This window comes from Xenopus laevis, chromosome 2S, assembly GCF_017654675.1.
Source record: "Xenopus laevis strain J_2021 chromosome 2S, Xenopus_laevis_v10.1, whole genome shotgun sequence".
Classification (NCBI taxonomy): domain Eukaryota; kingdom Metazoa; phylum Chordata; class Amphibia; order Anura; family Pipidae; genus Xenopus; species Xenopus laevis.
The window spans coordinates 153,693,093-153,717,978 of NC_054374.1; the positions used below are offsets into that span (position 1 = coordinate 153,693,093).

Consider the following 24,886-nt stretch of genomic DNA (forward strand, 5'->3'; position numbering starts at 1 on the left):
CACACATACCTGCCATACAACTGGTTTATACAAAGCAATGCTTAAAGGGCAGAAATGCTCATGTCAAATAGTGTTGCTCAATTAACTGCTTTTGAAGAAGATTATGAAAACATTGAATGTAAAGGAGAATTCACCCACCCAAACCCCAGCCCCTCTCCATTGTCCCCCTCCCCAAACCGCCTATTACAGTCAAACGTGGGAAGTTTTAAAGGAGAACTGAACTCTAAAAATTAATGTGGCTAAAAATGGCATATTTTATATACTGAACTTATTGCACCAGCCTAAAGTTTCAGCTTGTCAATAGCAGCAATGATCCAGGACTTCAAACTTGTCACAGGGGGTCACCATCTTGGAAAGTGTCTGTGACACTCACATGCTCAGTGGGCTCTGAGCAGCTGTTGAGAAGCTAAGCTTAGGGGTCGTCACTAATTATCCAGCAGAAAATGAACTTCCCCTGTAATATAAACTGATGCTACAGGGCTGATTATTAAATTCTGATGCTAATTGCACTGGTTTCTGTGCTGCCATGTAGTAATTATCTGTATTAATTACTAATCAGCCTTATATTGTGACATTTCTATTCTATGTGTACTGTATATTGTGAGTGGGTCCCTAAGCTCAGTAAGTGACAGCAGCACAGAGCATGTGCAGTGAATCAGTAAAAAAGCAGATGAGGAGCTACTGGGGCATCTTTGGAGACACAGATCTTTACTGCTAAAGGGCTGTGGTTGCCTTGGGCTGGTACAGAAGCACAAAACATAATGTTTAAATAGGCGACAAAGCTTTGATAAGAAAAATGTTACATGTTTTATTGCATAATAAACTCACTCACTGGCCAAACGCCAGTAGTACCTGGTTGGTAATGGGCCGTATTTATCATGCCATCAATGCAGTCCTAATGGGTTTGTACACGTACCTATTGCCATGATTGTTGACAGATGGGCCCAATGTGGGTCACCACCTAGGTGAATAAATCTGGTAAAGAATCACTCATTTGACATGAATCTGTCACCTCCTATGAACCCTCCTATTTTAGAAGTAAGGGAGTGTCACCTAAAGGTCAAAAGTAATGGGTTCAACCAAACTGAAACTACCCTTTACATGTATGGCCAGCTTTACTAAAGTCCACAGGACAAGATATCCAGATGAAAACAGCAATGAGCAAAGCCTCAGACTCATAAGCACAGAAATCCATGACCGTTTTTAACAAACAATAAATAAATCAGAGAAATAAGAAACAAGGGCTGCCACACAATGTACATTTTCCCCCAACAAGGATTCACATCTGACTGAACACCACTTCAATGCTCTGGGATTTAGCAAAGTAAAATAAAAAAATAAAAACAGGCTATTAATAGCACATTTTGTCATGGTCAGGTATAGGTTCCTTGTGTCTCTAAGTCTAGGACAGGGGTCCCCAACCTTTTTTACCTGTGAGCAACATTCAAATATAAAAAGAGTTTGGAACAACACAAGCATGAAAAAAGTTCCTGTTGGTGCCATATAAAGGCTGTGATTTGCTATTTGGTAGCCTCTATGTGGACTGGCAGCCTATAGGAGACTGTTTGGCAGTACATCTGGTTTTTAGGCAACCAAAACTTGTCTTCAAGCCTGGAATTCAAAAATAAGCACCTCTGAGGCCAATGGGAGCAACATCCAAGGGGTTGATGAGCAACATGTTACTCATGAGCTACTGGTTGGGGATCATTGGTCTAGGAGATACCCGGTGTTAATAAACAGCTTTCAGCTAAGAATAAGAATAGCAGAATAAAGTGGGAGCCTACCATATCGACAAACTTTTCTGTGATTGATCACCAATTCACATTGTGGTTGATGAATGTGTGGCACAATGAAGTCATTTTCACACGTTACTTAGATGGTTTGAGTTGTATCCATTGGATCCTTTTTACACATATGGTGTGAGTTAATGGCACACGGGTGTGTACATTTAGGAACACTCTCCACTAGATGTTTTATCCCCATTCTCCATTTTTTTGGAGTTTTCCAGCAACACACTTTTTGAAGCTTGGAATTTTGGAGGCTGAAGAGAACCTGACACGTTTTTGAATAACACTGAATTAGGTACTCACTGTTGTAATTCTAATCAGGGGGCACGTGTCAGCCAAATGCAGCTGTTAACATCAGCTAGCAGCTTAAACCTAAGTGATTACTTTAATTTGTGCTTCAGAGATGGAGATCTCATTCTGTCAAAAGATTAGCAGGACAGTAACCAGTGTGAATTCAGCTGCATAGATGGCAACGTGCGTCTGCTTTAAAGACTTGCATTGTAGGAGCATTACATGTGCTGCAAAGGGAGGTCTAAAGAAAAAAGGGGTTGCTTTCGCTTTTCGTTAGATAATTAAGTGGCAGCTGAGATAAGTGTTCATTTTGCCCATAAAAGGTGTTGGCTCCCACACCCCTGGGCTATCGAGAGACACAGAAGCCTCTTCTTCAGGCGACTAATCTCCCCAAACTGCCTCTCAGCCAGCTACAATCTAAATCGCCGGCGGGATGGCACTTGGGAGTGTTTAGTTTTCCGAAGTCGTCCAAAGTTTCCTCATGAGGCGACTTTGGAAAACGAAGCGATCCAAGTGTCGGAAGGCAGATCGCGGAAGATTAGTCGCCGGGCGACTAAACCCCCCCAAATCTTCTTACCACGTTGTGAGAGGCTACTGGAGCCTGAGAGAGGCCTGTGGGGAAGCGGGTGCTGTGAAGTCCGTGTGACAAAATCCACATAGACGATGGAGTGAGGGTCCTTCATCTATTTACTAGTAATGAGCACATTTATTTGCCAGGCATGGATTCGCGGCAAAATTTGTCACATCACCACATGCAAATTTTTTAGCAACAATTTGCTGCGGAATATTTTGCCGAGACAAGTTGTCTCTGAGACAAAAAAAGTCTCCATAGGAAAACCTGCCAGTTGACTTTAACGCATTTGGACAAAAAAAAGTCTTTTTTCAATGAATCGTTTTTAGAAAACGATTCAGTGTTCATTTCCCATAGTTCTGTGTGACATGCATTGTATATGGCCTCAAGCCACTATTAAATAATGCCAATTGATATGTGGTGCCGGGGACAGATTTAAGTGCATTGGTATCAATGGGGGAGGGAGGTGTAAGGTTGGTCACCACAGGCAGGGGTATAAAAGAATAGATTTCTATGATGAATAATATTCTTATGTGAAGAGACAGCTGTATGACCCGTCTGGCTATAACAAGAACATGATTAGCAGAGGCTATTTTGATACGGAACTTTAAAGAAGCAAGTCTTGCCTAAAATAAAGAAGATTAACTGTAACATAAACTGTCTGATTGTAGCCTGTTAAGTTATCCAGGAAAATGAGCTGCTAATAATCTCAGCCAACAGCTAAATATAGATCCGTTACTGTGAAGCAGAAACCATTAATGCCCATTCCATGTGGTGGGAAAAAAAATCTGAGGCGAAACATTCTACTTGTACTTGGTGCAATGAGACTGGATTTAAAGGCCAAGGGATTTAATAATCTCCTGTGTTTTTTTAATGCAGGTTTTGGTCTGAAAGTCAAAGACACAGCCTGCTGTAAGCATCTACACACAGTCCCCCAAAAACAAAACTTCCACAACAAAAGCTCACACCTCTAAGAGGAATTTAGTAGGCATTACTGTATGATTTCATACTAGGATGGAAAGGAATTTGTAGGATTTTTAAGAATAACAGATTGAGGACAAGTGGTCTATACTTGCCTATGTATGACCTATGCGGCCAACAATCCACATTCTATAATGCCCAATATACAAACATATTAGTCACACACTGGTGGGCCGTAGCAGATTTCTGACCAAGTCTATGGACTTCCTTAGAAAAATGGTGATTGGGTTAAGCATGAAACATTTACATCTTTTTGTTAGAAACAGAACATGAACCAGGGCCATGATACTGTATGTTGGAACAAAATTAACCAGCGACATTGGACTATGTATCAAATGAGGTCCAAACATGTTAGGCATGTAAAATTCATTACATTAATACATTACAAAATTCCGTATTCGTGTTTTAATTAACACTCGTCCCACTAAAAACAACTTACACAAACACACACAAAGGGGGGAGTTTTTTTCACTAGAAAGCACAAATTTTTAGAGTGAACTCAACCCCCAAAGCTGTGAAAAGTCAGAATTCAAAAATACTCCATATCCAACCTGTCGAGGTCCTGTATAAGTCCATGGCAAAGGTCCCATTTCAAACTTGAAGCTATTATGGTGTGTGCATAAAAATCCGAAAAATTTGGGTGCTACGAGCGATATCATGACAAATTCAAATATTTAGGGCATAAAACCAGAAAAATTCAGTTTTTTTTTTTTTAGCAAAACCCCAAATTGTTCCAAGTTTTTTTCCAAATCTATTTTATTGAGTTTTTTTTAATGATAAATAATGTAAAAACAGGTATGGGAGTCTGGTTGTGTGTTTTTTTTTTTTGTTTTTTTTTAAATAATGAGATTAAATCGCGTTTTAGTAAATCGTCCCCAAATCAATTTTTCAAATTCAATTTTCTATTATATAACATAAACTTTATAACAATAACATAAACTCTCTTTGAAACCCATATAACTTACATAGGCACAATTTCCGAGATCTTTAGTGATGATCTTCAAAGGGATGGTCTTCATTCGGTCACCTTCTTTCTCTTCTTTGATATGTCTAAAAGGGGGGAAAGAAACAAGAAATAATGAAACTTAGAGTTTATAATGAAACAGCAGGTGTTACATGTGCATAGATACTATTCTGCGGAAGCAGTGAACATAGAACCTATCAACTGGTCCATGGAAGCAAAGGATTGCTAGAGTCTCCTCTTGATTCCTAGGGTAGTTTGGAATTGAAGTATGACCATTTACTTATGTAGAGTGGTCTCCATGAAACTGTACAGCTGGAGCCAACTATAATGTCAGCTGAATTAATATTATGTCACAGAAACTCAATGTTTGCAGTTTTGCTGACCAACCAATAATATGTTCGAATGTTTCTTTACAGGGACACCTTTTATTTTACTGTGGTTATTACTGTGGTGTACTTGTGGTTATTTGACAAGTTAAAAAACATAAACTTGTAGCACAATCTACACGTTTTTTCCCCAGAATTCCAGAGTTGTTGTGGTCACCAGGGAGAGGTGCACATGCCGCAACAAGTTTGGTGGGCACCATTTCTGGCATAGTTTCTGTTAAACCGCACTATGGAGAAGGACAAAGGGTGCTGTTGAAACCCTGGAGCTACCATCTGGTTTGTAAATGGTTTCCCTGCATCAAAAAACACAACTGTGCAGGGTTGGACAGGAGACTTAGGGGCCCACCGGGCCAATAAAACCGAGGGCTCTCCAGGCAGTCTCCGGGGGGCCCCGCCCCACCACCAAAAACTCACTCCTGCCTTGTGCGTGAAAGACACTCGGTGCAACAGCTTGTCTTTATGGGCCACACTGAGGAGCTGGTCTGGGCCTGCTGGGCACCCTGGGCACCCCTGTGTTACTGGCCTTTGGAACTGTATTGTCACACAAACTCATAGCCAGTGATCCTCAACCAGTGTCTCGTGAGCAACATGCTGCTCCCCCACCTCTTGGATGTTGCTCCCACTGGCCTCAAAGCAGGTGCTTATTTTTGAATTCCAGGCTTGGAGGCAAGTTTTGGTTGCATAAAACCAGATGCACTGCCAAATAGAACCTCCTGCAGGCTGCCAGTCCACATAGGGTCTACCAAATAGCCAATCACAGCCTTTGTTTGGCACCCCAGGAACTTTGTTCATGCTTGTGTTGTTTCACAACTCTTTTTACAATTGAATGTGGCTCAAGAGTTAAAAAAAAGTTGGGGACTGCTGCTCATCGCTTTTGCTACAAGACCTTTCCCAGGTAAAAAACCTCTGCCAATACACATCCTGACTTTGTTATAGGCTTATTCCAGATGTAGTTAAGCATGACTGCCACAGGAATGGCACAAGGTGATGGTGGACCTCTGGGGTTGGAAGGACTGCTATTAGACATAGAGCATTCTAAATAAAGTCTTGATTAGATCAGGTTTGGAGTCGAATACAAAACCTACATTGTTCAGACAACAACAACATGATACAACCAGTAGGTAGTCAAGGAAGCAAAGATTTAGACATAGAGCATTCTAAATAAAGTCTTGATTAGACCAGATTTGGAGTCGAATACAAAACCCACATTGTTCAGAGAACAACACCATGATACAACCAGTAGGTAGTCAAGGGAGCAAAGATGAGATGCATGCATCGTCTTACAAGCGACCAAACCAGGGAATATGAAACATCAAGTCACTTTTGAACTTTAGTCTAGAAGACGAGACTGATACAAACATATTGCCCAATTGATAGCTCTTTTCTATCAAGGCTTATACTTGAGCACCATGAAGGTTCAGGCCATGTAAGGCAATTTAGACACCTGTAGTGGTACAACAATACAGAATGACTATAGAAATGAGCACGCTGTGCTGAAAGGAAGGGGCAATTGCTACATCTGCTACTTGTGCAGGCATTCAATCAGCAAAAGCCTAAAGGTGGCCATAGACCCACCGATAATTTTACACAAAACTAATTTTTGTACGTTATTCGGTGAGTTTATGGTTGGAAAAAGCCTACCAATATCAGCAGAAGACTTGGATATCAGTCGGCTCGTCGATCAGGCTGGCCAGAAAATTCCGAGAAAATCGGATGAAAAAATCATGAAAATCAGATTTTTTACCGCAAAGCAAATTTTTGGGAAAATTATTTCCCATTATTTATGGTGCAGAGTTCAAAACGTTGTTCGCCTTCAGTTTTAATTATGTAGAAGAAGTAGAAAATGACTTCACACTTTGACAAAAGAAGGAAATTGCGGCCTGGTGTTCCTCGGCACACATATAAACCAGCCAAGAAAACGACAAGACTCCGGCATCCGTAATAACATCCATTTCCACATGATGCCAGAGTAGTTCTTCATAATGCCGATGAAGACTCCATTTGTCTAGTTTCTTACTGCATCCTTCAAGGGAAAGTTTGCCTTTGAATGAACTTTTAGGGCGTTATAAAGCAATATATTGTAAGCCAACTTTCCACTGGCCTTCATCATATATCTTGTATAGTTTTTGTATTGTAAACCAGTCAGCAATGGAAAAAGCTATAAGTTTGTCAGCAGCCAACAACGAAAACAGACTGTGGGTGCTCAAACAGCAGATGCATTTGTAAGTCTGACCTTTACCGAACAACAATTGCAATAATTTTAAAAACCACACAAAATGAAAAATGAAGACCAGCTGAAAAGTTGTAGAAGAATTCAGTAGTCCACGAAACACTCAAAGCCAAAATCTTTAGGGTGTTCCCCTTTTCCATCCATGCTGTGGATAGGTTGGTCACATGCTCCGCTAGAAATGCACATTGGGTTCAAATACAAAACATAGAACCATATGATATAAAAGAACAACATCAGATACAAACACTAGGTATCAAATATGGAGTAATGATAGGGTTGAGGACACTGCTTGTAGAACCTTACAATCTGAATAATCATTCAACTGCTCTCCAAGTGACTGATAATTACTGGCCACAGAATGGCAATTTATCACTACCCACTGGCCTGAGGGTAGCAGTTTTGGGCTTTGTTGGCAACAATACAGAGAATGTCCATAAATCATCTTTAAAAAATAATGTCCCTCATGTTACTTCACTTCTAGTCCTAGATACCCTGAGCTAACCCAATACATATTCTAAAAGTAGCATCAAAACAAGGTTTTTCAAACCAAATATTTCCTTTAAATATATCCCAAGTCACCAGCGGAGTTTGGTTTTCCCCAAAAACCACAATACCCGTGACCACAGCTCCTTGAATTCTGGGTTCCTGCACATTTTGTTCTGGACACAAACACGTTACTTTGTATGTTATCTGCCTTTCTCTACTGGACTGAGAAACACAAATGTAAGGTCTTCTCTCAGTCCCGAACACACACTTTGTTCCCCGGTGATGCTTGAAAGGCAACATCTTTGTACAGGTATAGGACCGGTTATCCAGAATGATCGGGACCTGGGGTTTTCCGGATAACGGACCTTTCCATAATTTAGATCTTCATATCTTAAGGGCAGAGACACACGGGCAGATTCAAAGAGATTCGCCAGCTTAGATCTGGCGAACTGAAAAAATGAAGCTACACCCTCCTCAATCTTTTGTCAGTGACATCATATCCTATTTTAAAAAAAATCTGGGTTTTTTCCATATTTTAAAGCTGGATTGTCTTCAAAAGTTCTAACTATTAAAGATTGTTGTGTTAACATTTTTTCCCTACCATTTGAGGGACGTCACATTTATTTTAGGGTGGGCTCATGTCTAGGACATTAGAGGATCTCTTTTGTGTTTATTAAGTTTCCTTGGACATTTGTAATAATAAGTGGCCACTTCAAGCATTTGCACCAACATCTCTCACATATATGACCTATATGTACCCGCCCTATTGAAATTGACCTAAGCATAAGAGTACTAACCAAGTTTCGCTAGGCAGAACTATGAAGTGCTCGCGCTGACAAATTAACGCTAGTGAAACTTCGCCAACGTTCGGCTGCTGAGACGCAACTTCGCATTTTAGTGAATTAGCACAGTGGCAACTAATTTGCGCCGGGCAAAGTGGCGCAAAGTGTGGCGGATTGTTCACTGGCGAATTCGCCCTTTAGTGAGTTTCTATCTGTACCACCTCTTGATGAAGGTCCTGGTATAGGATTGAAACCTTGATTATTCTGCATGTGATTTAAATAAACTTCTTTTGCGAGTTTTGCCATATCCTGAGAGCGCAGCAGCTTTGTTCGTTTATACCCACCTTTGCAGAAGTGCCAGCCACTTTTCCTTCTCCTCCGGAGTACTGTAATAAAGAATAGAAATATACCATCAAACACTTAGTAATTCTAAATCTGAGCTCAATTTGGTAACCAATGGGTGCTCTGAGCAGCTTCCAATAACAAGAACTTTTTAACAGTGTCCAATTGAGATGAACCATTACAGAACAAGGGGCCAGATTTAATTGGAGGGAAAGACTTATCTTCTAATTCAATTTCAGATTTTCCCATACACCCAGATGCAATTCAGTGAGAACACTTATCTCACTCTTTATCTCATGAAAACTCTATTGTCTATGGGGGAAAAAAACTGGAATTGAATTAGGAGAAAACTCTTTCCTCCTCAAATTGAATCTGGCCTGTAAGTTTTCACGAAAGTGTGGAATTCTTGCATTTAAAGGAACAGTAGCACCAAAAAATTAAAGTGGTTTAAAGGAATGACAATATAATGTACTGTTGCCCTGCATTGGTGTATGTGCTTTAGAAATGCAATTATATTTTATATAAACAAGCTGCTGTGTAGCCATGGGGCAGCCATTCAAGCACAGGATACACAGTAGATAACAAATAAGTACTACTATAGTTTATATAAACAAGCTGCTGTGTAGCCATGGGGGCAGCCATTCAAGCACAGGATACACAGTAGATAACAGATAAGTACTACTATAGTTTATATAAACAAGCTGCTGTGTAGCCATGGGGGCAGCCATTCAAGCACAGGATACACAGTAGATAACAGATAAGTACTACTATAGTTTATATAAACCAGCTGCTGTGTAGCCATGGGGGCAGCCATTCAAGCACAGGATACACAGTAGATAACAGATAAGTACTACTATAGTTTATATAAACAAGCTGCTGTGTAGCCATGGGGGCAGCCATTCAAGCACAGGATACACAGTAGATAACAGATAAGTACTACTATAGTTTATATAAACCAGCTGCTGTGTAGCCATGGGGGCAGCCATTCAAGCACAGGATACACAGTAGATAACAGATAAGTACTACTATAGTTTATATAAACAAGCTGCTGTGTAGCCATGGGGGCAGCCATTCAAGCACAGGATACACAGTAGATAACTATAGTAGTGTTTCTGAAGCAAACACACCAGTTTTACCAGTGCAGGGCAACAATACATTATATTGTCATTCCTTTAAAACACTTTAATTTTTAGGTGTTACTGTTCCTTAAAGCAGTTTAAAATAAACAATACTCAAATTACTGATTGACGTCGGCGGTGATCCGAATGAAAGGAAAAAACGTTATCCAGGGAACCCCAGGTCCCAAGCATTTCAGATAATCCCCTAATCTGTATTGAACAGAACTTTACCTCCAAGAAATGAAATAACTGAAGTGATTTTTCTAAAACTCGAGTCTTGGGCAATTTTGATTTATTGGTCCTCTCAGATTTTTTAGTAAGACAGAAATATCTACTTACCCATTAAAAAAAGGGGGGGGGGGGCTTTCAGCTGTTTTTTTTCTTTTCCCAATCTTTTTATTAGGAAAGAAGAGGTGTAGAGGAAAAAAACTGATTTTTTTTTAAAACCACAGCATAACTGGATGTGGATCAGTGTTGTATTTAGAGAAACAAAGTGCGGCTGCCAATTTTCCAGTTGCAGGAATGTTCACTTGGTAAAGATTTGGGGTCGGACACATATGGGCTTTAGCAGGTGTTTCTTAGCAATTAATATCGGCTGCAACTACGACACAGCAGCTCCTGGGTGGGATATCTTCATGCAAATATAATGAATTTTAAATTAGACAGCCCACTGCACAAAATAATCCACTTTCACAGAAAACTCTAAGGGGCAGATTTATCAAGTGAAAATTCAAAGTAAAAAAAAATTAATTTTCAAGCTATTTCAAATTTAAAAATAATTTGACCATTCTAATATCGAAAGTTATCATGTACTGTCTCTTTAAAACCTTTGACCATTCACCATCTAAAACCTGCCAAATTGCTGTTTAAGGGTATGGGGGACCTCCTAGAACCTATTTGGAGTCATTTGGATGACTTTGAAAAATCAAAGTTTTTTGGGGCAAATACTTAGTTTTGAATTCACTCGAATTCGCTAAAACTTTGTTTCAAACGATTCGAATACATTCTATTCACTCGCAGTTAAAAACTTCGATTTTTTAAATAAATTTCAAATGGTCTTTTTTTTCGAATTTCGAAGTTATGGGAGTTCAAAAAATTTTTTTTGTATTTTGCAAAAAAAAAAAAAACTATCATTTTTTTGGGATTTATTATACCCTGAGGATGGAAAAAGTTAGAATCCGAAAATTATGGATGCTCTGAATCCACTTTTTTGGATTCGACCAATCCCCTGAATCCTTCGTGAAAAATTCGGCTGAATACCCAACCAAATCCTAAATTGCATATGCAAATTAGGGGTGGGAAGGGGAAAACATTTTTTACTTCCTTGTTTTGAGACAAAAAGTAACACGATTTCCCTCCCGCCCCTAATTTGCATATGCAAATTAGGATTTGGTTCGGCCGGGCAGAAGGATTCAGCCAAATCCTGCTGAAAAAGGACGAATCCCGAACCGAATCCTGTATTCGGTGCATCCCTACCGAAAATCTAGCATCTCAGACCTGCCGAGGTTGTATACAAGTCAATAAGAAAAGTCCCAAAGATATCCTAATCTGCGCTGAGTTTCGTGCAATAATCTAAAGTTTTTGTGGTTTTTGGACAAAAATCGCCCCCGCACAGCAAATTTTCAGGAATATATATTAAGGGGAAATAACCCATGCGGATTTGGTCAGAGTATATCTATCTATCTATAATATCAAAACAGGGGGGTTGTGGGAGCACTCTAAAGGCTTTAAAGTATATATATAAGTATAATAAATGCTATTGCATATGTACCCAAAACAGGGGTTATTTTGTTACAAAGTTATGATCATAAAATTGATAAGCCACGTCAAGTTTTGCATTTTAGCATTACCTGTAATCAATGTCCGTTGAACGCTGTTTTTTCACTGAGGGCTAAATCCTCCCCAGCCAGCAATCAGGCTTTTAAATAAGAGATATTCCCAAAACAAACGCCCAATTTTAAAAGCATAGGATCACCACTAGTTTAAAGGGGGGGTATGGGGTGCTACAACCACTGAAGCTATGCCACAGCCCTCAGTGAAAAAACAGCGTTCAATGGACATTGATTACAGGTAATGCTAAAATGCACATAAAATATAAAACAAGTTAGGGACCGCCATTCGGGGTTTACCTTGACGTGGTATGGTGGCTTATCAATTTTATGATCATAACTTTGTAACAAAATAACCCCTGTTTTGGGTACATATGCATTAGCATTTATTATACTTTATATATATATATATATATATATATATATATATATATATATATATATATATATATATATATATATATATTTTAAAGCCTTTAGAGTGCTCCCACAACCCCCTGTTTTGATATTGTATGTGTATATATATATATATATATATATCTTTTTTTTTTCAACCATAGTCATCACTGTAAGAAAATATTTATAGAAAACAAAAAGACAAACCTTACAATAAGAAAAATCCAAGATACATTTTGAGGGGTTCCATTCCCTGGTCTATTAGGCCTGGAGTACATTTCAGAAATAAATTGAGAAATTAGGGATTTTAAAAAATAACCCCCTGGGAGTCATTTAATCATATTTAGCAAATGTGTTTTCCAAATCTTTGGTAACAAAAAGCTTGAATACTTTTCACATTAGAGGTTAGAAAAGATGGGGAAGCAACTACCTCTCCCTTCCTTCTTTAAAAATGTAACCTGAAATCTCAATGGCAAGGTCTTACCAGTGGCACTGCTGTAGTACAAGAGGGCAGCAAGGACATGCTGTTCCATTGGATTTCTTTTACTTTGTGCTGCGGCGAGGATAAGCACAACTCTGCCAACACTCGCAGGTGTAAATCTGTAGTTCATCGTTTAATTCCCTAAGGTGCTCAGGCCAGCATCAAGAGCCAGGATAAGTAGAATATGGGTCAGCACAGATATTCAAACATACTTAACCCAGTTATTGCAGAAGGGACATTAAGAGGGGAATTATTGGGAAAATGAATATTTAATATTAGCTTCAGCATATTGAAATAAGAAACTTTTCAAATACAATCAATTAAAAAATCTGTACCGTTTCTCAAATAATTAAGTTTATCTTCACTATTCCTCTTTCAGCATTTGTTTCTCCTCATTCTGTCTTCATGCAGCAGTTGGGTGTCAGATAAATGATCCAATATATCTTATAAGGGGGCTCCTTTTGCCTAGCAGATGTATTAGAGCTCACTCTATTAAAATCATCATGTCTCTCTACATGCAGAATTTGTGCAAAAGGCAGTTATTTTGTTTGTACTGGAATCAGTTATTTGAGTGAGCTCTAATTCATCTGCTGGGAAAGGAAGCCCCCCCTATAAGATATATTGGATCTAACTGTCAGTGAATATCTGACACCCAACTGCTGCATGAAGACAGAATGAAGAGAAACAGATGCTGAGAGAGGGATAGTGAACATAAACTTGATTATTTCAGAAACAATGCAGAATTTTTCATTGATTGAATTTAGAAAGGTTCTTACTTCAGTACGAGGAAGCTTATATTAAAGGGATACTGTCATCGGAAAACATGTTTTTTTTCAAAACACATCAGTTATTAGTGCTACTCCAGCAGAATTCTGCACTGAAATCCATTTCTCAAAAGAGCAAACAGATTTTTTTATATTCAATTTTGAAATCTGACATGGGGCTAGACATTTTGTCAATTTCCCAGCTGCCCCTGGTCATGTGACTTGTGCCTGCACTTTAGGAGAGAAATGCTTTCTGGCAGGCTGCTGTTTTTCCTTCTCAATGTAACTGAATGTGTCTCAGTGGGACATGGGTTTTTACTATTGAGTGTTGTTCTTAGACCTACCAGGCAGCTGTTATCTTGTGTTAGGGAGCTGCTATCTGGTTACCTTCCCATTGTTCTTTTGTTTGGCTGCTGGGGGGGGGAAGGGAGGGGGTGATATCACTCCAACTTGCAGTACAGCAGTAAAGAGTGATTGAAGTTTATCAGAGCACAAGTCACATGACTTGGGGCAGCTGGGAAATTGACAATATGTCTAGCCCAATGTCAGATTTCAAAATTGAATAAAAATAAATCTGATTGCTCTTTTGAGAAATTGATTTCAGTGCAGAGTTCTGCTGGAGCAGCACTATTAACTGATTCATTTTGGAATTATTTTTTTTTCCCCATGACAGTATCCCTTTAAATTTTCATTTTCGCAATAGTTCCCCTAGGGTGTCCCCCCCAAGAAAGAACCGTAGGTCTGAAACCACAGGTTAAGGGAAAATCCCATTCAGCCCTACTAAAAATCCGGCCCAAATCCTGAAAAAATAAGAAGAAGTAGGGTGTACCTGAAAGTTGCCACACAGTTTGTGACTGGCCAGCCAATGACAAATGACCTCTCGGGGCAAGTACTGCCCTCGCACACCTCTTCCATGCAGGATGCCATCCACATTTCACTCACTCGCATGTGATGTTTCAGTTTAAAGTTAGATGGAGACCTAGAGGAGAGGAGAATAGAGGAGTACTGATTAGAGGAGTACTGATTAAAGGCAGTTAATAAAGAAGCATGTAACACCTACCCAGCCAATATCACACAAATCATTCTATTAACATGTGACCCATTCATCCTTTGATAATTAAACAAACATGCGGTTAAATACAACTGGGTATTGGATTTATTTTTTTCTCAACGTCTTTCACAGGTTTCTCACACTTGTAGGAAGCACAATGTATTTAATTTTACAGTACAAATATGCTGCCGGGATGATCCCAGCCAATTTACTGGACATGCTGGAAATATATTCTAGTAATATACATATAGTGCATGTGAGTAGGGATGAACCGAATCCAGGATTTGGTTCGAGATTTGTTCAGGATTCAGCCTTTTTCAGCAGGATTCAGCCGAATCCTTCTGCCCGGCCGAACCGAATCCCAATTTGCATATGCAAATGAGGAGGCGGGGAGGTAAAAACGTGTGACTTTTTGTGAAGGAAGTAAAAAATGTTTTCCCCTTCCCACCCCTAATTTGCTTATGTAAATTCAGATTCGATTCGGTCCACCCGAATCTTTCCCAGAGGATTCACTGCATCCCTAAAAGTGAGCATATCATGTATGGCTACTTATAGGGTATCCACCATTGCGGTCCTATTGTTTGGGCAGGATCGGCCTTAACCTTAATGCCATTTTATTCTTTTCAAAGAAATCTTTGAGAATAAGAAACTATTTGTTATTTCAGTTCCTCTTCCCTTTTGTGTGTCCCTGATGAAGTCACAACAGTGTTTGCTGCAGGAAATCAGTTCCAAAGTTGGGCTGATGGTAAATGTGTATTGTGCTGGGTCTGGTACAAGCAAAATATGTGGCTTTCAAGTTCATGGAATCATTCCAGGGGGCATATTTATATATGTTCTTTAAAATCTATGCTAGGAAATAGTTTCACCCATCAAAATCAACAGGACAAAAAGTGCATGGGACTTTACACCTGGAGGCACATTTATCGAAGGTCGAATTTGGAATTCAAGTGAGTTTTTAAAAACTCCCATAAATTTGAAATTCGAAATGTATTAAAAACCTCGATTTTTTTTAAACTCGGGTGAATTAAACCTACCCGAAAACTCAAAATTTAAAAAACGTAATTCGAGTTTTTTCTCAGAAAAAAAACCTCAATGTCACGAAGGCTGCAAACAACTCAAATTTATCCCTGGACCTCTCCCATTGACTCAAACAACAATTCGGCAGGCGTTAGGTGGTAAATAGTCTGGCTCGAATTCTTAAAGGGCCAGAGTATGATAAATCTCGAATTCGAACTTTGAATCGTATTTGAATAACTCCCTAGTCGAATTTGACAGTTTTGACCATAAAAAAAATTGAATAGTGAATAGTGAAGATAAACTTAATTATTTGAGAAATGGTACAGAATTTTCAATCCGACCCTTGATAAATCTGCCCCCTATTGTTTGAAATTTTCCCCTTGCCCCATTTTTGATAACTGAGGTCCACAGCATTTAGTATTTTAATAAGATGCAGATCAATTACACGAGACTGTGCTGCTTCATGGGCCATACATTCTGTTGGGCTAAAGGCTGCAGGTTAGCAGTGGTCACCCATTATAAGGGATGCACCGGGATTCGGCCTTTTTCAGCAGGATTCTGATTCGACCGAATCCTTCAGCCCAGCAGAACCAAATCCTAATTTGCATATGCAAATTAGGGGAGGGAAATCACGTGACTTTTTGGCACAAAACACGGAAGTAAAAAATAGTTTCCCCTTCCCACCCCTAATTTGCATATTCAAATTAGGATTTGGTTCGTTATTCGGCCAAATCTTTTGCAAAGGATTCTGGGGTTCAGTTGAATCCAAAAAAGTGGATTCGGTGCATCCCTACCCATTATCAGAGCTTGAACTATAGGGTTACAATGCCATTGTAATGCAGTTTGAACCAGCATTTTGCTGTTTTTCAATATACAAAAATCAATAGGCGACCTTGTGTACTATAGTGTAGTGTAGTGAGGATACTCCCAGCATTCCTTCTCTTGTTCAACTAGGGGGGAGATTATGGGAATTCCACAAAAACCATCTCCGGGATACTGCACTGTTCTGCTTTATGTTGCAGGGATTTGTATGGACATTTCCCATCTAAACAGATAAGCTACAGTCCCAGGAAATGTATGTATCTCCATATTTCCAAAGGGTCTGCTATTATAGGGAACGGCTGAATAAACTATTAGTTGTTGCCTGGACCTCTTCCCAGCTGAATCCCAAAAGACCCTCCAGCGCCACAGGTATTTAGGTTTAAGATCTAGTGCCATAAGCACAGGTTTATCTCCACGAGGGAATTATCAACTGTAGAGTTCACGTGAGGATAGTAAGAAAATATGCGGTGTTTGGGGCCACTGAGGACAGAAGGTGGGTTCACCTGCCTGAATGAATAAATCCCACAAAGTTAATGAAGAAAATATTCAGGCTGAAATATACTTACAGTAATGTTCCAACAGAATTATAGTAAATGTGGGCAGTAACAGAATGTTTTCAAAATAATGTGCTGCACAACCCAGGGCCTTCCCTAAGCAAGCGGTTAGCTCTCCAAACACTTTTTCCGGTTTAGTTGTTTTTCAGACAGTTCACCAGAAATAAAGACTTTTTCCAATTACTTTCGGTTTTCTATTTGTGACAGTTTTTCTAATACTGTAGTGTAAAGTTTAATTTTTTTACCTAAAGCAACTCCGGGGGGGGGGAGGGGTCGCCGACTCTGTGACTGTTCTAAATTGATACATTCACGAAGTACGGCGAACTGCACGCATGCTTACTGCGTGCTGTACGCATTTTTCTTTAAGTTCCTTGAGCCTATGATTATGGACTAGTCCGAAATGCGTCAGGCAATGTTGCGGACTTTGATCTTATCAATTTGATAGCTAAACAATAAAGTATACGTTTTTAATGGAAGTGCAGTTTATATTTTTCAAAATTTGATTCATGCAACTTTATTTGAAATCAGCACTTCGACATGGATCCACCAAACAAATAAGAGGGGATTGAAATAAAACGGCACGGTTGGAGCGGTCTACTTTCGGCTGTAGTTTCTTTAAGTTCCACCAGATTGGGCAGAGGGTCTGAGCCGGCAGGACCGATAGTGATGTGCAGGTCGAGGACTTTAACCGCCCTCCCTTGGTCCTCACCCGCACTACCGGGTTCCTTTAATAGACCAGCACTGCCGATGACGTCACAAAAGGTGCGGGTCGAGCAAGTGCATCTACGAAAGACGAACCTCGAAGTTGGAAGCCGGCATTTGACAGTGGCGGGCAGGGAGAGCATGAGAAGAGCTCAACCCACAGGTCCCGCGGGTATCGGGTCGGCCCGCACATCACTACAGTCCGACCTTGTTTCATAACAGGCAGCTGTTAGAATTGATACAATAGTTGCTGATATTCCACAGATACTGCTGAGAAATGTCTCAACTAATTGTATCAACTAAATGTAGCAAATTGTAACAGTTCAGAATCTGCTCCTGGATCACTGAGCTGCCAGACTGAAACACCAGAGACACGAACATTAAACTTTAAACTTAAATTTTGGGAAAAAAACTATAAAAGATAAAAAAAAAGCAAATGAAAAAAGTATTTATTTGTGCGGAACAATCTGAAACCAACTAAACTAAAAACAAGTGTTTGGAAGGTGAACATACTGATAAAGGCAACAGCTGGTGGTGCACGTCCCAATAACATTACAGACGGGAAAGTAAAGTGGATATTGAGTAATTTTCATTTTCATGTGGCCGCTGTGTATGTGACCGACAACCTTATGGAATTTACCATCAAGAGATAAATGCCTTATGGTGGTCCTGTTGCAAGGCTTCCCTTGCTTCTATAAAGGTCTATCGAAAATCTATACATATATAGTCAGTTTGTTGAACCGGCACTCACCATCGATCAATCAAATCCCTGGTGCTTCTTCAGGAAATATCATAAAGATATAGTTAAGAGCACTCACGGGTATTGTGAAAAAAGGCTTTTATTGGAGCATTACAATCTACCCCACATCAACGCGTTTCGGTTCTCTCTGAACCGTTGTCAGGATGTGAGTGCTCTTAACTATATCTTTATATATATATATATATATATATATATATATATATATATATATATATATATATATATATATATATATATATATATATATATATATATATATATATATATATATATATATATATATATATATACACACACCAATTATTCAGAGACCAGCACTCCCTATAGTAAAAGCCAATTTCTTTATTGTGTCTGTGCCCGACGTTTCGGTCCCGATTGGGACCGAAACGTCGGGCACAGACACAATAAAGAAATTGGCTTTTACTATAGGGAGTGCTGGTCTCTGAATAATTGGCGTATACATAATTACCGTGCACCCCTCTCCTTGCTGAAATTATTTGCCTTGGAGTGCGGATACTCACTTGGAAGGATATATATATATATATATATATATATATATATATATATATATATATATATATATATATATATATATATATAATATATATATATGTATATGATGCACCGAATCCAGGATTCGGTTCGGGATTCGGCCAGGATTCGGCCTTTTTCAGCAGGATTCAGATGCGGCCGAACCGAATCCTAATTTGCATATACAAATTAGGGGCGGGAAGGGAGATTGCGTAACTTTTTGTCACAAAACAAGGAAGTAAAAAATGTTTTCCCGCTCCCAACCCTAATTTGCATATGCAAATTAAGATTCGGATTCGGTTCGGTACTCGGCCAAATCTTTCGCGAAGGATTTGGGGGTTCCATTTGGGGGTTCGGCCAAATCCAAAATATTGGATTCGGTGCATATATACCCAGTGTTAGGTTGGCCCCACCCCAAAATCATTAAGCCATATACCATAGTCTACTAAGCTGAACCCTATGCCATTGTGAAAGTCTATTATATAGTGAATAGTGATGTACGGGTCGGCCTTTTCCAGACTTGCACCTGCCCGCCATACTCCCTCCCACCACCCGCACCCAACTACCGGGTTCCTTTTATAGACCCGCGCCGACCTGCCACGCTGAGGACGTCACAAAAGGGGCTGGGGAGAGGCGCTCATCTATAAAAGCTCAACCCGGAAGTCGCATCCGGAAAGGAGCATGCAAGATAACCCCGAACCTGCCCGACCCGCGGGTAAAACATAAGGATATTATAAGTCAGCGAGGAGTTCAATGACCATATAAAAGAACGAGGCCGAAGTCAGAGTGTTTTTATATTAATTATGGAACTCCGATGTTACTTCTAATATCCTCATATTTTCCAACAAGGGGTACTTTATTATAATGCACAACACTATTCACCGTTTAAAACTGATGACATCACTAGTCACTGTTTAGAAGGATATAATTTACAAGATATTCATGGCTTTTGTGTATTATAAGACCATCAGAGAGCAGAGTGGAGTTAGTGGCCATTCATCCAGGGAGACAATGGTACCTTAGAAAAATACACAGAAGAGTCCGCTATGCACATAGCCTGAAAATATCCTGTTGAGAAAATTTATTTTTCTAGCTGAACTAATGCTGGACTGTTTAACAAAAGTCCATATAAAAAAAAATGGTGTTTCATAAATGTAGTTTTTATAGGATCAAGCAAAAACACGTGGGTTCATGAGAAAGAGGTGTACAACCTGTAGTAGGCCTCTACTTCCAAGTCTCTCACTTGACATCACGGCAGAAAAATAGATTGAGCTCTGGACAGTCATATACTGGACATCCTTGTTATCAAACATTATTGTCTATGCAATACAGGGTTAGGGCAATTTCTATATACCAATTAGGGATGCACCGAATACAGTTCAGGATTAGGCCAGGATTCAACCTTTTCCAGCAGGATTTATATTTGGACTAATCCTTATGCCTGGCCGAACCGAATCCTCATTTGCATATGTAAAGTAGGGGAGGGTAGGGAGATCATGTGATTTTTCAACACAAAAGAAGAATTTTTACTACTACTTTTTCCTTTCCTTTCCTGGCCCTAAATTGCACATGCAAATTAGGATTCCGATTCGTTATTTGGCCGAATCTTTCACCAAGGATTCGGGGAGTCAACTGAATTCCAAATAGTGGATTCGGTGCATCCCTAATACCAATAGATATTTACTTACTTGGACTTTGCTATAATCATGATGTCTGTGAAGAGGAAGAGATGACGGTCCTGGGTCTGCAGACCAGTCTTGAGCTGCACGTGGCTGTAGGCTACAAAGAGTCTGGTGGAGCAGAGGAATGCTTGTACCAGAGGACATGTTTCTGGGCTCACAGGAGAGAAGCAGCTTTCCCTAGAAACAAGGTACACAACTTGCTCCATTAAGACAGCCAGGACAAGATACACACAGTCAAATGCAATTTTATAACAAACTTTTCTTATAACATTTGATTTTTTAAAGCATGATACATAGTATTGCATTATTTGCTGTCTCACAGTTTTAGATTTCATATATTTAAATATTTTATAAGTTTACCCTTTCCGTTCACTTGGCTAAACTAAAGAAAGCATCAAGACTTGGCTGTTACTCTTTACAGTTGTTCCCTATGAGCGCATCTGCACTTTGTCATGTTCTTTATCATGTCCTTGCTACCGTCATGTCACAATGATACACCCATCATGTCTGACGTTTAGCATTATTTACTTAACATATTACATCTGCTGTGCACTGTCTTGTCCTGTCCCTGCACTGTGCTGACCTGTCTTGCAGGAGTTGCATATTTTTGCACTTGCACTTTTTGTCTGTTGTCCGGTACATCTATGTTGTGTAGCACCATGGTCCTAGAGGAACGTTGTTTTGTCTCACCTTGTACTGTACAAACATATATGGATGAAATGACAAACTCACTCTTGACTTGACTCTCCCTACTATACCTACTATCCCACAGTCACACTCCCTTCCCAGAGACTATTATCCCACTGTTACTATAGACACCATCTCTCCTTACTATACCTGATATCCCACAGTCACACTCCCTTCCCAGAGACTACTATCCACTGTTACTATAGGCACCATCTCTCCCTACTATACCTGCTATCCCACAGTCACACTCCCTTCCCAGAGACTATTATCCCACTGTTACTATAGACACCATCTCTCCCTACTATACCTGCTATCCCACAGTCACACTCCCTTCCCAGAGACTATTATCCCACTGTTACTATAGACACCATCTCTCCCTACTATACCTGCTATCCCACAGTCACACTCCCTTCCCAGAGACTATTATCCACTGTTACTATAGACACCATCTCTCCCTACTATACCTGCTATCCCACAGTCACACTCCCTTCCCAGAGACTATTATCCCACTGTTACTATAGACACCATCTCTCCCTACTATACCTGCTATCCCACAGTCACACTCCCTTCCCAGAGACTATTATCCCACTGTTACTATAGACACCATCTCTCCCTACTATACCTGCTATCCCACAGTCACACTCCCAGAGACTATTATCCACTGTTACTATAGACACCATCTCTCCCTACTATACCTGCTATCCCACAGTCACACTCCCTTCCCAGAGACTATTATCCCACTGTTACTATAGACACCATCTCTCCCTACTATACCTGCTATCCCACAGTCACACTCCCAGAGACTATTATCCACTGTTACTATAGGCACCATCTCTCCCTACTATACCTGCTATCCCACAGTCACACTCCCTTCCCAGAGACTATTATCCACTGTTACTATAGGCACCATCTCTCCCTACTATACCTGCTATCCCACAGTCACACTCCCTTCCCAGAGACTATTATCCCACTGTTACTATAGGCACCATCTCTCCCTACTATACCTGCTATCCCACAGTCACACTCCCTTCCCAGAGACTATTATCCCACTGTTACTATAGACACCATCTCTCCCTACTATACCTGCTATCCCACAGTCACACTCCCTTCCCAGAGACTATTATCCCACTGTTACTATAGGCACCATATCTCCCTACTATACCTGCTATCTCACAGCCTCAGTCCCTTCCCCAAGGCTATTAATGAGCTTTCCCACACTTCGCCTAAAAAAAGAGTCCCCAATGGTTCCCAAAGGCAGTTGGACACCCCAAAAGGCAGTGAGAACAACAGGTGGAACTGGGTACTCTGGCATCTGGAACATAACTAAGGTCTATTTCTCATTTTAATGAATGGTATGTAGTGAAAGCCAGATGCTAAAATAAAGTTTTTCCCACCTGTAAATTAAGAAGATAGGTTAAGAATATAATGACAATGAATCTTCATCCACAACTGGAAAGGGAAGAGTCAAAGTGTAATATTTAAAGGCTTTACTTTACTGAAATGATGATGTGGTTGAAACAATTACAGCAAAGAAAAGAAAGTTAAAGCATTCTTGGGGTAGATGTGGGGCGAGGATAAAAAAGGCATTTAGATCACTTTAATTAGTAGGAAAGCAGTTGGAATTTAATAATCACAAGGGATACAATAAAAAAATATATAAAAATTCAAAACCGCAATGTTTTGAAAACGTCAAACAAATGCCGGTGATTTGACGCAGAAATTAAATTCAAGTAGCATATAACGATGGCAAGGATAATTAAGAGGCAGGAGGAGGAAGGCTGCTGTATTACAGTACATAAGTCACATGCTTTTGTTCACCAAAAAGAGACCAACTAAATACTTTAAAAGGCTTGTTTTTAGATGTGGTCTGTGACCTCCCCCCTTTTGAAAACAGGAAAGAGTCAGAAGAAGGCTAATAATTCAAAAACTATAGCAAAATAAATAATGAGGTCCAACTGAAAAGTTGCCATTCTATAACATACTAAAAGTTATAGGTGAACCACCCCTTTAAATATTAAATAAATATTATATGAATCCAGCAGGATTGTTTTTCCTTCAATAAGGATCATGTATTATTTTAGTTTGACTTAAGAAAAGGGTACTATTTTATTATTACAGAGAAAAAAGAATTTATTTTTAAAAATTAGAATTATTTGATTAAAATTCAGCCTATGGTAGACGGTCATTCTGTGCTTTTTGGATAACAGGTTTCCGGATAACAGATCCCATACCTGTATAATGAATGCTAGGTAAATATTGGAAGTTCTTACAAACGGACTAGAGAGTAAGTAACTTTGTGGTCCTACCACTGTTAAAGGAATATTGTCATGGGAAAAAAAATATTTTTTCAAAATGCATCAGTTAATAGTGCTGCTCCAGCAGAATTCTGCACTGAAATCTGTTTCTCAAAAGAGCAAACTGACTTTTTTACAATTAATTTTGAAATCTGACATGAGACATATTGTCAGTTTTCCAGCTCCCCCCAGTCACGTGACTTGTGCTCTGATAAACTTCAGTCTCTTTACTGCTGTACTGCAAGTTGGAGTGATATCACCCCTCCCTTCCCCCCCCCCCCAATCAGCAGAACAATCTCCCTAACACAAGATAACAGCTCCCTGGTAGTTATAAGAACAGCACTCAATAGTAAAATCTCGGTCCCTCTGCGACACATTCAGTTACATTTGGAGACACAACAGCCTGCCAGAAAGCAGTTCCATCCCAAAGTGCTGGCTCTTTCTGAAATCACATGACCAGGCCAAATGACCTGAGATGCACCTACACACCAATATTACAACTAAAAAAATACAGTTGCTGGTTCAGGAATGAAATATTATATGGTAGAGTGAATTATTTGCAGTATAAACAGTTTAATTTAGAAATAAAAACTACATCATAAAAATCATAACAGAATCCCTTTAAGGTATAAATCTAATGAAAAGGCCAATTTACAACTGTAATTGCAGTTGGGTCGTATAAAACTGGTTACCTGCTCCCTGTGTGTGCAATATTCTGCCTGCCCTATGCTCTCTGTGTGTGCCATACTGAGGTGCTGTCTGCATCACTTATTTAACCCTCCGGTGCTGTAGCTCCCAACTGAATAAACTGAGCCGGCATTGCAATCAGTTTCTATTCCGGCCAATCCCATATATCCGTTGTAGGAAAAAGACAACCTTCGGTTTATGTTGCTGGTGCTAATACGGTTTTCCTTTGGGTCTTGCCAACTATCCTTTTCATCTGTTCGGCCTGTATAGTTGAAGTTTGACCCTTCACTGTGCCTCCTTATACAAATGTTTTTTTCTGCAACTCGGTCAAAGGGTTAGTTCATCTTTATGTTAAATTGTATTGTGTTACCGAAAGTCCCATTCCTAGCAGCTTTTCAATTGGCCTTCATTATTTATTTTATAGTTCTTTAATTACTTGCAGTCCTCTTCTGCCTCCTTCCAGCTTTCAGATGGGACCAGAGCTTTTCTGGCGCCGAAAAGAACAGAACTAATTAAAAAACGATTATACCCACCCACTGCCTGCCCTGTAGCTTGCGATGCAACATGTAAGTGAAAACATGGCAACAGATGGTACACGAGAGCCGCTTGGCCGAATAATCCTATTAGGGAATGTGCTACAAGTGACTCACGCTGCGCCTCTCACACAGATCCATGTGCCACCTCGTCTCTT

General features: G+C 39.7%; 1 protein-coding gene across 4 annotated transcripts in view; it reads right to left on the reverse strand.

Moving 5' to 3' along the window:
• The window catches only part of arhgap20.S (Rho GTPase activating protein 20 S homeolog), a 94,462-nt gene that overhangs the window by 35,070 nt on the left and 34,506 nt on the right, over positions 1-24,886 (reverse strand). For all 4 annotated transcript variants that reach the window (XM_018250338.2, XM_018250339.2, XM_041584570.1 and 1 more), the window contains 4 exons: positions 20,534-20,704; positions 14,238-14,387; positions 8,823-8,864; positions 4,596-4,680 (listed from right to left, as the gene is read on the reverse strand). In XM_018250338.2, the coding sequence (XP_018105827.1) occupies positions 4,596-4,680; positions 8,823-8,864; positions 14,238-14,387; positions 20,534-20,704 (448 nt within the window). The remainder of the gene's footprint in view (positions 1-4,595; positions 4,681-8,822; positions 8,865-14,237; positions 14,388-20,533; positions 20,705-24,886) is intronic.